We start from the raw sequence: 16,772 nt of genomic DNA, 5'->3' as shown, positions 1-16,772 counted from the left end.
CCATCCGGGCCCCCCTCACCCTCATCCCACACCCTCATCCTCACCCTCCATCACCCCCACCCTCCCTTAGCCTCACCCTCACCCTCCCTCACTCCCTTCACCCCCCCACCCTCCCTCCCCCTCACGCTCTGACCAGGCCCCCTCCCTCACACTCCGACAGTGCCCACTCCCTCAGCACTGACCCTCCCTTGGCACTGCCCCTGTGATGGTGAGCTCTCTCTATGTCTCTGTAGATCCGTGCCTACGAGAGCTCGGGCAGCCTGGAGTCCCGTGGTGTGTTAGCTCGGGAAATCTTTCATGAATATATCCTGCGGGAACTTCTGTCTTTCCCCGAGGTAACTCTGCTCAGTCCCTCACCTTCCCAGCCTTTCCATTCCCTGTGCCTGAACAGGCCATTCACTCCGTCTGTCTCCTGTACTCTAGTCTGTCTCTGTCTTATTAGTGCCTGGGTACTGCCTGTGTGTTGCCTGTACCTCTGCCTGTGTGTTGCCTGTACCTCTGCCTGTGTGTTGCCTGTACCTCTGCCTGTGTGTTGCCTGTGCCTCTGCCTGTGTGTTGCCTGTGCCTCTGCCTGTGTATTGTCTGTGTCTCTGCCTGTGTGTTGCCTGTGCCTCTGCCTGTGTGTTGCCTGTGCCTCTGCCTGTGCACTGACTGTTCTTTTCTGCCTGTGTTTAGGCTTTTCCTGAAAGCATTGTCACTGAGATACAGTATTGTCTTCATCAGCGTCGCTATCCCCACAATCTCTTTCAGGTCAGTCTCAACATCTCCCCAACCCATCTGTCTCCCTGTCTGTCTCCCTGTCTGTCTCTCTGTCGCCCTCAGTGTCTCTCTGTCTGTCTCCCTGTCGCCCTCAGTGTCTCCCTGTCTGTCTCCATGTCTGTCACTCTGTCTGTCTCTCTGTCTCCCTCAGTGTCTCCCTGTCTGTCTCTCCCCCTGTCTGTCTCCTTGTCTGTTTCCCTGTCTGTCTGTCTCTCCATCTGTCTCTCTGTCTGTCTGTCTTCCTGTCTGCCCCCCTGTCTGTCCCCCTGTCTGTCCCCCTGTCTGCCCCACTGTCTGTCTCCCTGTCTGTCCCCTCTCTGTCCCCCTGTCTGTCCCACTGTCTGTCTCCCTGTCTGTCCCCCCGACTGTCCCCCTCTCTGTCCCCCTGTCTGTCCCACTGTCTGTCTCCCTGTCTGTCCCCCCGACTGTCCCCCTGTCTGTCTCCCTGTCTGTCTGTCTCCCCGTCTGTCTCTCTGTCTGTCCCCCTGTCTGTCTCTCTGGCTGTCTCCCAGTCTGTCCGCCTGTCTGTCTGTCTCCCTGTCCGCCTGTCTCTCACCCTGTCTGTCCCCCGTCTGTCCCCCTGTCTGTCTCCCTGTCTGTCTCCCTGTCTGTCACCCCGCCTGTCTCCCCATCTGTCTCTCCCCCTGTCTCCCTCTGACTGTCTGTCTCCCTGTCTGTCTGTCCACCTGTCTATCCCCCTGTCTGTCCTCCTGACTGTCTGTCTCTCTGTCGGTCCCCCTGTTTCTCCGTCTGTCCCCCTGACTGTCTGTCTCCCCGTCTGTCTCTCTGTCTGTCCCCCTGTCTGTCTCTCTGGCTGTCTCCCAGTCTGTCCGCCTGTCTGTCTGTCTCCCTGTCCGCCTGTCTCTCACCCTGTCTGTCCCCCGTCTGTCCCCCTGTCTGTCCCCCTGTCTGTCTCCCTGTCTGTCACCCTGTTTGTCCCCCTGTCTATCCAACTGTCTGTGCCCCTGTGTATCTCCCTGTCTGTCCCCCTGCCTGTCCCGCTGTGAGTGTGTGAAGCCACACCTAGCTGATCAGCCTCTGTCTCTCTCCCAGCCGATTGTTCCGGAAATCTGCCAAGCTCTCTCCCGACAAATCTTCACCCGGTTCCTGAACAGGTCAGTATCCCGGATCCCGGAGTGTCCCTGATCCCGGAGTGTCCCTGATCCCGGAGTGTCCCTGATCCCGGAGTGACCCCGTCCCTGATCCCGGAGTGACCCCGTCCCTGATCCCGGAGTGACCCCGTCCCTGATCCCGGAGTGTCCCCGTCCCTGATCCCGGAGTGTCCCCGTCCCTGATCCCGGAGTGTCCCCGTCCCTGATCCCGGAGTGACCCCGTCCCTGATCCCGGAGTGACCCTGTCCCCGATCCCAGAGTGACCCTGTCCCTGTCCCTGATCCCAGAGTGTCCCTGACCCTGAACCCAGAGTGACCCTGTCCCTGTCCCTGATCCCAGAGTGTCCCTGACCCTGAACCCAGAGTGACCCTGTCCCTGTCCCTGATCCCAGGGTGTCCCTGACCCTGAACCCAGAGTGACCCTGTCCCTGTCCCCGATCCCAGAGTGACCCCGATCCCAGAGTGACCCCGATCCCAGAGTGACCCTGATCCCAGAGTGACCCTGATCCCAGAGTGACCCTGATCCCAGAGTGACCTTGTCCCTATCCCCGATCCCAGAGTGACCCTGTCCCTGATCCCAGAGTGTCCCTGTCCCTATCCCCGATCCCAGAGTGACCCTGTCCCTGATCCCAGAGTGTCCCTGTCCCCGATCCCAGAGTGACCCTGTCCCTGTCCCTGATCCCAGAGTGTCCCTGTCCCCGATCCCAGAGTGACCCTGTCCCTGATCCCAGAGTGTCCCTGTCCCCGATCCCAGAGTGTCCCTGTCCCCGATCCCAGAGTGACCCTGTCCCTGATCCCAGAGTGTCCCTGTCCCCGATCCCAGAGTGTCCCTGTCCCCGATCCCAGAGTGACCCTGTCCCTGATCCCAGAGTGTCCCTGTCCCTGATCCCAGAGTGTCCCTGTCCCTGATCCCAGAGTGACCCTGTCCCTGATCCCAGAGTGTCCCTGACCCTGATCCCAGAGTGTCCCTGTCCCTGTCCCCGATCCAAGAGTGACCCTGATCCCAGAGTGTCCCTGTCCCCGATCCCAGAGTGACCGTGATCCCAGAGTGACCCTGATCCCAGAGTGACCCTGTCCCTATCCCTGATCCCAGAGTGACCCCATCACTGATCCCAGAGTGTCCCTGTCCCTATCCCTGATCCCAGAGTGACCGTGATCCCAGAGTGACCCTGATCCCAGAGTGACCCTGTCCCTATCCCTGATCCCAGAGTGACCCCATCACTGATCCCAGAGTGTCCCTGTCCCTATCCCTGATCCCAGAGTGACCCTGATCCCAGAGTGACCCTGTCCCTGATCCCAGAGTGTCGCTGTCCCTGACCCTGATCCCAGAGTGACCCTGTCCCCGATCCCAGAGTGACCCTGTCCCTGATCCCAGAGTGTCCCTGACCCTGATCCCAGAGTGACCCTGTCCCTGATCCCAGAGTGTCCCTGACCCTGATCCCAGAGTGACCCTGTCCCTGTCCCCGATCCCAGAGTGACCCTGATCCCAGAGTGTCCCTGTCCCTGTCCCTGATCCCAGAGTGTCCCTGATCCCAGAGTGTCCCTGACCCTGATCCCAGAGTGACCCTGTCCCCGATCCCAGAGTGACCCTGATCCCAGAGTGACCCTGTCCCTGATCCCAGAGTGACCCTGTCCTTGTCCCCGATCCCAGAGTGTCCCTGATCCCAGAGTGTCCCTGTCCCTGTCCCCGATCCCAGAGTGACCCTGTCCCTGTCCCCGATCCCAGAGTGACCCTGTCCCTGTCCCCGATCCCAGAGTGAACCTGTCCCTGACCGTGATCCCAGAGTGACCCTGACCGTGATCCCGGAGTGTCCCTGTCCCTGATCCCAGAGTGACCCTGTCCCTGACCGTGATCCCAGAGTGACCCTGACCGTGATCCCGGAGTGTCCCTGTCCCTGATCCCAGAGTGACCCTGACCCTGATCCCGGAGTGACCCTGACCGTGATCCCGGAGTGACCCTGTCCCTGACCCTGATCCCAGAGTGACCCTGTCCCTGTCCCCGATCCCAGAGTGACCCTGATCCCAGAGTGTCCCTGTCCCTGTCCCTGATCCCAGAGTGTCCCTGACCCTGATCCCAGAGTGACCCTGTCCCCGATCCCAGAGTGACCCTGATCCCAGAGTGACCCTGTCCCTGATCCCAGAGTGACCCTGTCCCTGTCCCCGATCCCAGAGTGTCCCTGATCCCAGAGTGACCCTGTCCCTGTCCCCGATCCCAGAGTGACCCTGTCCCTGTCCCCGATCCCAGAGTGAACCTGTCCCTGACCGTGATCCCAGAGTGACCCTGACCGTGATCCCGGAGTGTCCCTGTCCCTGATCCCAGAGTGACCCTGTCCTTGACCGTGATCCCAGAGTGACCCTGACCGTGATCCCGGAGTGTCCCTGTCCCTGATCCCAGAGTGACCCTGACCCTGACCCTGATCCCGGAGTGACCCTGACCGTGATCCCGGAGTGACCCTGTCCCTGACCGTGGTCCCGGAGTGACCCTGAGGCCGGTGGGGGGGGAGGGGGGTGGTGAGTGTTGGGGTGGGTGGTCCCCTCTGCCCCCTGACCTCTCTCCCCTTGTGTTTTGACAGTAAACAGTTTACCAGATTCTGTCAGTGGAGGAATCTCCAGCTCAGTGTCCAGGTACGGCCCTGTGTCTGTCCCAGAGCCAGCCGGGAACCGTCACCAACGCTCCGGCCTCTCCCACTCTGCAAGAGCCACTGCTCACTCTCTCTCCATCGGTCTCACTCTCCCTCTCCCTCCCTCTCCCTCCCTCTCTCTCCATCGTTCTCCCTCTCTCTCCATCGGTCTCACTCTCCCTCTCCCTCTCTCTCACTCTCCCTCTCCCCCTCTCTCTCTCTGTCTCACTATCTGTTTTGCTCTATCCCTCCCTCTGCCTCCATCTCACCTTCCCCCCCCCCCAGGTGGGAATCCAGGATTTTCGTGTCCTGGCTCTGATCCAGCCACATCCCTACGGCCAGCGCTACAAATGTCACAAACTCGACACTGGAAAGATGTAACGTAGTGATTCCCCCTCCCCCACCCCCCCATTCCCCATCCCCCCATCCCCCCACTCCCCCTCCCCCCCACCCCCCCACTCCCCCTCCCCCTCCCCTCCAATCCCCCACCCCCCCACCCCCCCACTCCCCCTCCCCTCCAATCCCCCCACTCCCCCTCCCCTCCAATCCCCCCACTCCCCCTCCCCTCCAATCCCCCCACTCCCCCTCCCCTCCAATCCCCCACCCCCCCCTCCCCTCCAATCCCCCATTCCCCCCACCCCCCCACTCCCCCTCCCCTCCAATCCCCCCACTCCCCCTCCTCTCCAATCCCCCCACTCCCCCTCCTCTCCAGTCCCCCCTTTCCCCCTCCCCTCCAATCCCCCCACTCCCCCTCCTCTCCAGTCCCCCCTTTCCCCCTCCCCTCCAAATCCCCCCACTCCCCCTCCCCTCCAAACCTCTCATTCCCCCTCCCCTCCAATCCCCCATTCCCCCTCCTCTCCAATCGCCCCACTCCCCCTCCTCTCCAGTCCCCCCTTTCCCCCTCCCCTCCAAATCCCCCCACTCCCCCTCCCCTCCAAACCTCTCATTCCCCCTCCCCTCCAATCCCCCATTCCCCCTCCCCTCCAATCCCCCACTCCCCCTCCCCTCCAATCCCCCATTCCCCCTCCCCTCCAATCCCCCCACTCCCCCTCCCCTCCAATCCCCCCACTCCCCCTCCCCTCCAATCCCCCATTCCCCCTCCCCTCCAATCCCCCATTCCCCCTCCCCTCCAATCCCCCACGCCCCCTCCTCTCCAATCCCCCCACTCCCCCTCCCCTCCAAATCCCCCCACTCCCCCTCCCCTCCAAATCCCCCCACTCCCCCTCCCCTCCAATCCCCCATTCCCCCTCCCCTCCAATCCCCCACTCCCCCTCCCCTCCCCTCCAATCCCCCCATTCCCCCTCCCCTCCAATCCCCCCACTCCCCCTCCCCTCCAATCCCCCCACTCCCCCTCCCCTCCAATCCCCCATTCCCCCTCCCCTCCAATCCCCCACTCCCCCTCCCCTCCAAATCCCCCCACTCCCCCTCCCCTCCAATCCCCCATTCCCCCTCCCCTCCAATCCCCCACTCCCCCTCCCCTCCAATCCCCCCATTCCCCCTCCCCTCCAATCCCCCCACTCCCCCTCCCCTCCAATCCCCCCACTCCCCCTCCCCTCCAATCCCCCATTCCCCCTCCCCTCCAATCCCCCACGCCCCCTCCTCTCCAATCCCCCATTCCCCCTCCCCTCCAAATCCCCCCACTCCCCCTCCCCTCCAATCCCCCTCCCCTCCAAACCTCCCATTCCCCCTCCCCTCCAATCCCCCATTCCCCTTCCCCTCCAATCCCCCCCATTCCCCCTCCCCTCCAATCCCTCTCCACCCTCCCCTCCAATCCCCCCCATCCCCCCCTCCCCCCCCCCCCCACACTGAACGCTGGGCTGGGAGGGATGACGGAGGAAGAGGGGCTGGATTGGGTCAGGAACCAGGGGGGTGTCAATCCCACGGAGAGACCTGGAACATCCGGCCAGGGGGGAGTATTCCCAGATGAACAATCTGGGCTGGGCGCGGGAGGGGGTGGGGAGGGAGCCTTCCTCCCTGAGAGAGGGAGAGAGAGAGAGAGAGAATGGGGAATGGGGTGGGGGAGCCTGGCAATGATCTCTCCCACATCGAAACGTTGAACGTTCCCAGGGAGGGGTTCGATCTCATTCCCAAGGTGGAAGGGGTTGGAGGTTATGGGGGAACAGGGAATGGTGTTGTCCGGCCAGCCATGGATGGATTGGATGTTGAGTGTGTCTAGTGTTCTGAGTCAGTCCGTGGTGGTACCTACGAGGGAAGGTGCAAAACTTGACCTCCTCTTGGGAGCTGAAGCAGAGCTGGTGACCGAGGCGTCCAGGGAGGGAGAGAGAGCTTTGGGACCAGCGGCCATCATTCCATCCGTCTTCAAGTTGGAAAAGTTTCGGATCAGAGTTGGAGCGAGGCCGTGGGTGAGGGCAATGGGCAGGAGCTTTCAACGTTCCCCCGATGGAGGGGCTTTTGCGATCCTCCTGCTGCCCCCACCCGCTGCGCTCTTCCAGCACGGCTCCCATCCCGATCAAATGTGGGATTGGGAAGGGTGCGTTGGCAGGGAATGGCGCGGTCAGGAAGTGGGAGGAGGCCTTCGAAAGTGAGTCCGGCGGCAGTACGTTCCTGTGAGTGCGAAGGGCAAGGCCGGGAGGGGTAGGGAATGCTGGAGGGCGAGAGAATCGAGGCCGGGGTCAAGACGAAAGGAGGAAGCGTATGTCAGGATGGATCGAGGGAATCCCGAGGGGCGGGGGGGTGGGGTAGACTCAAGAGGGAAATCAGGAGGGCAAAAAAATGGGGGACATGAGAAAGCTTTGACAAACGGGGTTCAGGAAAATCCAAAGGGGATCCCACGATAATAGTTCTGGAGAAAAGTGGGGTCCATTACAGATCAACCAGGCTGTTTCTGTGTGGAACCGCAGGAGATGGGTGAGATACTGAACTAGGACATCGGTATCTCACTCCCGGGAAAGAGTTGGAAGCTGGAGAACTTGGAGAAAGGAATCGTGACTCCGTGTTAGAGAGGAGGTCTTAACATGTATAAAGGTGGATAAATCCCCAGGACCTGATCAGGTGTACCCGAGAACGCTGTGGGAAGCTAGGGAAGTGATTGCTGGGCCTCTTGCTGAGATATTTGTATCATCGATAGTCACAGGTGAGGTGCCAGAAGACTGGAGGTTGGCAAACGTGGTGCCACTGTTTAACAAGGGCGGTAAAGACAAGCCAGGGAACTATAGACCAATGAGCCTGAGCTCGGTGGTGGGCAAGTTGTTGGAGGGAATCCTGAGGGACAGGATGGACATGTATTTGGAAAGGCAAGGACTGATTAGGGATAGTCAACATGGCTTTGTGTGTGGGAAATCATGTCTCACAAACTTCATGAGTTTTTTGAGGAAGTAACAAAGAGGATTGATGAGGGCAGAGCAGTAGATGTGATCTATATGGACTTCAGTAAGGCGTTCGACAAGGTTCCTCATGGGATACTGATTAGCAAGGTTAGATCTCATGGGATACAGGGAGAACTAGCCATTTGGATACAGAACTGGCTCAAAGGTAGAAGACAGAGGGTGGTGGTGGAGGGTTGTTTTTCAGACTGGAGGCCTGTGCCCAGTGGAGTGCCACAAGGATCGGTGCTGGGTCCCTCTACTTTTTGTCATTTACATAAATGATTTGGATGTGAACATAAGAGGTACAGTTAGTAAGTTTGCAGATGACCCAAAAATTGGAGGGTGTAGTGGGCAGCGAAGAGGGTTCCCTCAGATTACAACAGGATCTGGACCAGATGGGCCAATGGGCTGAGAAGGGGCAGATGGAGTTTAATTCAGATAAATGCGAGATGCTGCATTTTGGGAAAGCGAATCTTAGCAGGACTTATACACTTAAGGGTAAGGTCCCAGGGAGTGTTGCTGAACAAAGAGACCTTGGAGTGCAGGTTCATAGCTCCTTGAAAGTGGAGTCGCAGGTAGATAGGATAGTGAAGGCAGCGTTTGGTATGCTTTCCTTTATTGGTCAGAGTATTGAGTACAGGAGTTGGGAGGTCATGTTGCGGCTGTACAGGACATTGGTCAGGCCACTGTTGGAATATTGTGTGCAATTCTGGTCTCCTTCCTATCAGAAAGATGTTGTGAAACTTGAAAGGGTTCAGAAAAGATTTACAAGGACGTTGCCAGGGTTGGAGGGTCTGAGCTACAGGGAGAGGCTGAACAGGCTGGGGCTGTTTTCCCTGGAGCGTCGGGGGCTGAGGGGTGACCTTATAGAGGTTTATAAAACCATGAGGAACATGGATAGGGTAAATAGACAAAGTCTTTTCCCTGGGGTGGGGGAGTCCAGAACTAGAGGGGCATAGGTTTAGGGTGAGAGGGGAAAGGGACCTAAGGGGCAACTTTTTCCCCCAGAAGGTGGTACGTGTATGGAATGAGCTGCCAGAGGAAGTGGTGGGGGCTGGTACAATGACAGCATTTAAAAGGTGGATGGGGACATGAATAGGAAGGGGTTAGAGGGAGATGGACCAAGTGCTGGCACATGGGGCTAGATTAGGTTAGGATATCTGGGACAGCATGGAGGGGATGGGCCGAAGGGTCTGTTTCCGTGCTGTACATCTCTCTGACTCTATGAGTGGGGAAGCAGGGTTTAATGGCTGAATGGCCACATGTTCATACGTTCTCAGCCGACAGTTCTCCCTCCCCTCCCCCACCCCCACCCCCACCCCCACTGTCACTCCGATCTCTCACTTTCTGTCTGTGTCTGTGTGTGTGTGTGTCTGCCTGTGTGTGTGTGTGTGTGTGTGTGTGTGTCTGTCTGTGTGTGTGTGTGTGTGTGTGTGTGTCTGTCTGTGTGTGTGTCTGTCTGTGTGTGTGTGTGTGTGTGTGTGTGTCTGTCTGTGTGTGTGTCTGTCTGTGTGTGTGTCTGTGTGTGTGTGTGTCTGTCTGTGTGTGTGTCTGTCTGTGTGTGTGTGTGTGTGTGTGTGTCTGTCTGTGTGTGTGTCTGTCTGTGTGTGTGTCTGTGTGTGTGTGTGTCTGTCTGTGTGTGTGTCTGTGTGTCTGCCTGTGTGTGTGTGTGTGTGTGTGTGTCTGTGTGTCTGTCTGTGTGTGTCTGTGTGTGTGTCTGCCTGTGTGTGTGTGTGTGTGTGTGTGTGTGTGTGTGTGTCTGTGTGTGTGTCTGCCTGTGTGTGTCTGTGTGTGTGTGTGTCTGTGTGTGTGTGTGTGTGTGTGTGTGTGTCTGCCTGTGTGTGTGTGTGTCTGCCTGTGTGTGTGTGTGTGTGTGTGTCTGTGTGTCTGTCTGTGTGTGTCTGTGTGTGTGTCTGCCTGTGTGTGTGTGTGTGTGTGTGTGTGTCTGTGTGTGTGTGTGTATCACTCTCTCTCTCCATCTTGTTCTCTCTTTCTCTCTCTCTTTTCCCCTCTCTCCTCCCCCCTCTCTCTCCCTGTCTCCCTCCCCCCCCCATCTCCCTCTCTCCCCCCTTCTGTCTTCCTCCCAATCCCTCTCTCTCTCCTCCTCTCCCTCCCTTCTTCTCTCCATCTTGCTCTCTCTTTCTCCCCTCTCTCTCTCCCTCCCTGTCTCCCACCCCCTCTCTCTCTATCTCCCTCTCTCTCCCTGTCTCCCCCTCTCTCTCCCTCCCTGTCTCCCACCCCCTCTCTCTCTATCTCCCTCTCTCTCCCTGTCTCCCTCTCTCTCTCCCTCCCTGTCTCCCACCCCCTCTCTCTCTATCTCCCTCTCTCTCCCTGTCTCCCTCTCTCTCTCCCTCCCTGTCTCCCACCCCCTCTCTCTCTATCTCCCTCTCTCTCCCTGTCTCCCTCTCTCTCTCCCTCCCTGTCTCCCACCCCCTCTCTCTCTATCTCCCTCTCTCTCCCTGTCTCCCTCTCTCTCTCCCTCCCTGTCTCCCACCCCCTCTCTCTCTATCTCCCTCTCTCTCCCTGTCTCCCCCTCTCTCTGCCTTCCTGTCTCCTCCCCTCTCCCTCCCTCTCTCTCTCTCTCCCCCCCTCTCTCCCCCCACCCACCCCCCCCCGTCCCACAGATACACCATGAAGTGCTACAGAAAGTCCGCGCTGACCCAGAAGGGGGCGATGCCCCTTGCCCTGAATGAGCAGAGGATTCTCACCACCCTCAGTAAACAGGTGAGGGGCGGGGGAGAGAGTGGGAGTGTGTGTGTGTGTGTGAGAGAGAGAGAGAGAGAGGGTGAGGGAGTCAGGGAGAGAGAAAGAGGGAGGGTGAGAGGGACAGGAGGGAGAGGGGGAGGGAGAGAGAGAGGGGGAGAGAGGTTGGAGAGTCAGAGAGAGGGGAGGGGGGGGAGAGGGAGGCAGGGAGAGAGAAAGAGGGAGGATGAGAGGGACTGAGGGAGAGGAGGGAGAGAGGGAGGGGAGAGAGAGAGGGAGATAGGGAGGGGGGAGAGTCAGAGAGAGAGGGGGAGAGAGAGAGGGGGGAGAGAGAGAGACAGAGAGGGGGGTAGGGGGAGAGAGAGGGAGGGGGAGAGAGACGGGGGGAGGGAGGGAGGAGAAAGAGGGAGGGTGAGAGGGAGTGAGGGAGAGAGGGAGGATGAGAGGGAGGGAGAGAGAGAGAGAGGGGGAGAGAGAGAGAGACACAGAGAGAGGGGTGCGATACAGAGAGAGAGGGAGAGAGAGAGCGAGTGAGGGGAGGAGAGAGAGAGACACACACACACAGAGAGTGGAGAGAGAGGGGAGAGTGAGGTGGGAGAGAGAGAAGGAAAGAGAGAGGGAGAGAGTGAGTGAGGGGAGGAGAGAGAGAGGGAGAGAGAGAGGTGAGGGAGAGAGACAGACAGCGATGCACCCTGTCTCCCTCCCACCCTCACACACTTGTGCACTGTCCTTCCCGTTGTGTCAGGGAGGGGTGGGGGAGGGGTGGGCGTCACTGGGTTTGGGACAGAGCCCCATCAGGGTCACGGATACCCCTGGGACAGGGACACCTACCTCCCGGACCCACTCTGGGTCTCCACGTCACTCCTGTCCACAACAATGGCGGGTGTTTGAGACACAAGACCCAGAGACCCCAGGGGGAATTCGGGACGGGTGACAACAGCTCCAGGTGAATGGGTCTCAGAAACAATTCCCCACGGCCAATCCCACCCTAACCTGCACATCCCTGGGCACTATGGGACAATTTCCCATGGCCAATCCCACCCTAACCTGCACATCCCTGGGTACTATGGGACAATTTCCCATGGCCAATCCACCCTAACCTGCACATCCCTGGGCACTATGGGACAATTTCCCATGGCCAATCCCACCCTAACCTGCACATCCCTGGGACACTATGGGACAATTCCCCATGGCCAATCCACCCTAACCTGCACATCCCTGGGCTCTATGGGACAATTTCCCACGGCCAATCCACCCTAACCTGCACATCCCTGGGCACTATGGGACAATTTCCCATGGCCAATCCACCCTAACCTGCACATCCCTGGGCACTGTGGGACAATTTCCCATGGCCAATCCACCCTAACCTGCACATCTTTGGACTGTGGGAGGAAACCGGAGCACCCGGAGAAAACCCACGCAGACACGGGGAGAATGTGCAAACTCCACACAGTCAGTTGCCCAAGGGAGGGATCGATCCCGGGTCCCTGGTCCTGGGAGGCAGTAGTGCTAACCACTGAGCCACCGTGCCACCCAATGTCTTTGGCAGTTTTTGACATACAGAGCAGAAATGTTCAGGCGCCCACCCACATGAATCTGGGACACTGCCTCACATTCTCCCTCTCTCTGTCTGTCTCTGTCTCTCTCTCTCTTTCTGATGCAGGATTGGCCATTTCTTATCCAGATGACATATACCTTCCAAACACAGGACATGCTCTGTTATATCTTGGACTACACTGCAGGTAAGACAGGGGACAGGCACCGTCCGACGGCACAACGGTCAGGGTCAGAGTTTCACAAAGACTCAAATATTCAGATATCTCCCTGAGAGAGAGAGAGGGGGACTGAGAGACACCAGTGTACAGATATCTCCCTGAGAGAGAGAGGGGACTGAGAGACACCAGTCAGTGTACAGATATCTCCCTGAGAGAGAGAGGGGACTGAGAGACACCAGTCAGTGTACAGATATCTCCCTGAGAGAGAGAGAGAGAGAGGGGACTGAGAGACACCAGTCAGTGTACAGATATCTCCCTGAGAGAGAGAGAGAGAGAGGGGACTGAGAGACACCAGTCAGTGTACAGATATCTCCCTGAGAGAGAGAGGGGACTGAGAGACACCAGTCAGTGTACAGATATCTCCCTGAGAGAGAGAGGGGACTGAGAGACACCAGTCAGTGTACAGATATCTCCCTGAGAGAGAGAGAGAGAGGGGGGACTGAGAGACACCAGTCAGTGTACAGATATCTCCCTGAGAGAGAGAGGGGACTGAGAGACACCAGTCAGTGTACAGATATCTCCCTGAGAGAGAGAGGGGACTGAGAGACACCAGTCAGTGTACAGATATCTCCCTGAGAGAGAGAGAGAGGGGGGGGGACTGAGAGACACCAGTCAGTGTACAGATATCTCCCTGAGAGAGAGAGAGAGAGGGGGGACTGAGAGACACCAGTCAGTGTACAGATATCTCCCTGAGAGAGAGAGAGAGAGAGGGGACTGAGAGACACCAGTCAGTGTACAGATATCTCCCTGAGAGAGGGGACTGAGAGACACCAGTCAGTGTACAGATATCTCCCTGTGAGAGAGAGGGGACTGAGAGACACCAGTCAGTGTACAGATATCTCCCTGAGAGAGAGAGAGGACTGAGAGACACCAGTCAGTGTACAGATATCTCCCTGAGAGAGAGGGGGGGGACTGAGAGACACCAGTCAGTGTACAGATATCTCCCTGAGAGAGAGAGAGAGAGGGGGGACTGAGAGACACCAGTCAGTGTACAGATATCTCCCTGAGAGAGAGAGAGAGAGAGGGGACTGAGAGACACCAGTCAGTGTACAGATATCTCCCTGAGAGAGAGAGAGAGGGGACTGAGAGACACCAGGCAGTGTACAGATATCTCCCTGAGAGAGAGAGGGGACTGAGAGACACCAGGCAGTGTACAGATATCTCCCTGAGAGAGAGGGGACTGAGAGACACCAGTCAGTGTACAGATATCTCCCTGAGAGAGAGAGGGGACTGAGAGATACCAGTCAGTGTACAGATATCTCCCTGAGAGAGAGAGGGGACTGAGAGACACCAGTCAGTGTACAGATATCTCCCTGAGAGAGAGGGGGGACTGAGAGACACCAGTCAGTGTACAGATATCTCCCTGAGAGAGAGAGGGGACTGAGAGACACCAGTCAGTGTACAGATATCTCCCTGAGAGAGAGGGAGAGAGAGGGGACTGAGAGACACCAGTCAGTGTACAGATATCTCCCTGAGAGAGAGGGGGGACTGAGAGACACCAGTCAGTGTACAGATATCTCCCTGAGAGAGAGAGAGGGGACTGAGAGACACCAGTCAGTGTACAGATATCTCCCTGAGAGAGAGGGGGGACTGAGAGACACCAGTCAGTGTACAGATATCTCCCTGAGAGAGAGGGGACTGAGAGACACCAGTCAGTGTACAGATATCTCCCTGAGAGAGAGAGAGAGGGGACTGAGAGACACCAGGCAGTGTACAGATATCTCCCTGAGAGAGAGAGGGGACTGAGAGACACCAGTCAGTGTACAGATATCTCCCTGAGAGAGAGAGGGGACTGAGAGACACCAGTCAGTGTACAGATATCTCCCTGAGAGAGAGTGGGGACTGAGAGATACCAGTCAGTGTACAGATATCTCCCTGAGAGAGAGAGGGGACTGAGAGACACCAGTCAGTGTACAGATATCTCCCTGAGAGAGAGGGGGGACTGAGAGACACCAGTCAGTGTACAGATATCTCCCTGAGAGAGAGAGGGGACTGAGAGACACCAGGCAGTGTACAGATATCTCCCTGAGAGAGAGAGAGAGGGGGGGGACTGAGAGACACCAGTCAGTGTACAGATATCTCCCTGAGAGAGAGAGGGGACTGAGAGACACCAGTCAGTGTACAGATATCTCCCTGAGAGTGAGAGGGGACTGAGAGACACCAGTCAGTGTACCGATATCTCCCTGAGAGAGAGAGAGGGGACTGAGAGACACCAGTCAGTGTACAGATATCTCCCTGAGAGAGAGAGAGGGGACTGAGAGACACCAGTCAGTGTACAGATATCTCCCTGAGAGAGAGGGGGGACTGAGAGACACCAGTCAGTGTACAGATATCTCCCTGAGAGAGAGGGGGGACTGAGAGACACCAGTCAGTGTACAGATATCTCCCTGAGAGAGAGAGGGGACTGAGAGACACCAGGCAGTGTACAGATATCTCCCTGAGAGAGAGAGAGAGAGAGGGGACTGAGAGACACCAGTCAGTGTACAGATATCTCCCTGAGAGAGAGAGGGGACTGAGAGACACCAGGCAGTGTACAGATATCTCCCTGAGAGAGAGAGAGGGGACTGAGAGACACCAGTCAGTGTACAGGGTCTCTGCCCCCGAGTGTGGGATTTGGTGATGTGTGGGTCTGTTTTCGGTGATTAGGTGGGGACCTGCAGACTCTAACCAAGGACATGCATTTGTTGGAAATGGAGGCTCGGTTTTACGCAGCAGAGATCATCCTGGGTTTGGAGTTCATTCACAAACACTCCATCGTGTACAGGGACCTCAAGGTAAGAGGCCTTCACTGTCTGAGGGAGTGGGCACTGTCGGAGGGTCAGTGCTGAGGGAGTGGGCACTGTCGGAGGGTCAGTGCTGAGGGAGTGGACACTGTCGGAGGGTCAGTGCTGAGGGAGTGGGCACTGTCGGAGGGTCAGTGCTGAGGGAGTGGACACTGTCGGAGGGTCAGTGCTGAGGGAGTGGGCACTGTCGGAGGGTCAGTGCTGAGGGAGCGGGCACTGTTGGATGGTCAGTGCTGAGGGAGTGGGCACTGTCGGAGGGTCAGTGCTGAGGGAGTGGGCACTGTCGGAGGGTCAGTGCTGAGGGAGTGGGCACTGTCGGAGGGTCAGTGCTGAGGGGGCGGGCACTGTCGGAGGGTCAGTGCTGAGGGAGCGGGCACTGTCGGAGGGTCAGTGCTGAGGGAGTGGGCACTGTCGGAGGGTCAGTGCAGGGGGAGTGGGCACTGTCGGAGGGTCAGTGCTGGGGGAGTGGGCACTGTCGGAGGGTCAGTGCTGAGGGAGTGGGCACTGTCGGAGGGTCAGTGCTGGGGGAGTGAGCACTGTCGGAGGGTCAGTGCTGAGGGAGTGGGCACTGTCGGAGGGTCAGTGCTGGGGGAGTGGGCACTGTCGGAGGGTCAGTGCTGAGGGAGTGTGCCCTGTCGGAGGGTCAGTGCTGAGGCAGTGGGCACTGTCGGAGGGTCAGTGCTGAGGGAGTGTGCCCTGTCGGAGGGTCAGTGCTGAGGGAGTGGGCACTGTCGGAGGGTCAGTGCTGGGGGAGTGGGCACTGTCGGAGGGTCAGTGCTGAGGGAGTGTGCCCTGTCGGAGGGTGTGAGGGTGTGAGGTGCTGAGGGACACTGGGCGGAGGGTGAGTGAGTGTGTCACGGTGATGTTCCCTGGGTACAGCTCTCCAACGTCTCCCTGACCAGGAGCGGCCATGTTAGACTGGCGGACACACACCTGGCATGTGACTTCACCGACAGACCACCCACCGCCACCGTGTGAGTACAGGGGCCGGGCCGGGAAACCCCTCCGCACTGCCCCCCCCCCACCCCCACAGTACAGGGGCCGGGCCGGGAAACCCCTCCACACTGCCCCACCCCCACAGTCCAGGGCTGGGCCGGGAAACCCCTCCACACTGCCCCACCCCCACAGTCCAGGGGCCGGGCCGGGAAACCCCTCCACACTGCCCCACCCCCACAGTCCAGGGGCCGGGCCGGGAAACCCCTCCACACTACACCACCCCCACAGTCCAGGGGCCGGGCCGGGAGACCCCTCCACACTGCCCCACCCCCACAGTACAGGGGCCGGGCCGGGAAACCCCGCCACACTGCCCCACCTCCACAGTGCAGGGGCCGAGCCGGGAAACCCCTCCACACCGCCCCACCCCCACAGTCCAGGGGCTGGGCCGGGAAACCCCTCCACACTGCCCCACCCCCACAGACCAGGGGCTGGGCCGAGAAACCCCTCCACACCGCCCCACCCCCACAGTCCAGGGGCCGGGCCGGGAAACCCCTCCACACTGCCCCACCCCCACAGTCCAGGGGCCGGGCCGGGAAACCCCTCCACACTTCACCACCCCCACAGTACAGGGGCCGGGCCGGGAAACCCCTCCACACTGCCCCACCCCCATAGTACAGGGGCCGGGCCGGGTAACCCCTCCACACTGCCCCACCCCCACAGTCCAGGGGCCGGGCTGGGAAACCCCTCCACACTACACC

General features: G+C 58.9%; 1 protein-coding gene across 1 annotated transcript in view; it reads left to right on the top strand.

Moving 5' to 3' along the window:
- Positions 1–233: 233 nt before the first annotated feature.
- LOC132812803 (beta-adrenergic receptor kinase 1-like) overlaps positions 234–16,772 on the top strand; it is a gene marked incomplete at its 5' end in the record, with an annotated part of 53,213 nt that continues 36,674 nt past the window's right edge. The window contains 9 exons of the mRNA XM_060823019.1: positions 234–335; positions 676–750; positions 1,813–1,874; positions 4,444–4,495; positions 4,777–4,868; positions 10,442–10,541; positions 12,184–12,262; positions 14,942–15,069; positions 15,958–16,052. Of these exons, the coding sequence (XP_060679002.1) occupies positions 234–335; positions 676–750; positions 1,813–1,874; positions 4,444–4,495; positions 4,777–4,868; positions 10,442–10,541; positions 12,184–12,262; positions 14,942–15,069; positions 15,958–16,052 (785 nt within the window). The remainder of the gene's footprint in view (positions 336–675; positions 751–1,812; positions 1,875–4,443; positions 4,496–4,776; positions 4,869–10,441; positions 10,542–12,183; positions 12,263–14,941; positions 15,070–15,957; positions 16,053–16,772) is intronic.

Source organism: Hemiscyllium ocellatum, unplaced genomic scaffold, assembly GCF_020745735.1.
Source record: "Hemiscyllium ocellatum isolate sHemOce1 unplaced genomic scaffold, sHemOce1.pat.X.cur. scaffold_3041_pat_ctg1, whole genome shotgun sequence".
Taxonomy (NCBI): domain Eukaryota; kingdom Metazoa; phylum Chordata; class Chondrichthyes; order Orectolobiformes; family Hemiscylliidae; genus Hemiscyllium; species Hemiscyllium ocellatum.
This window is presented reverse-complemented; position numbering and strand designations above follow the sequence as displayed.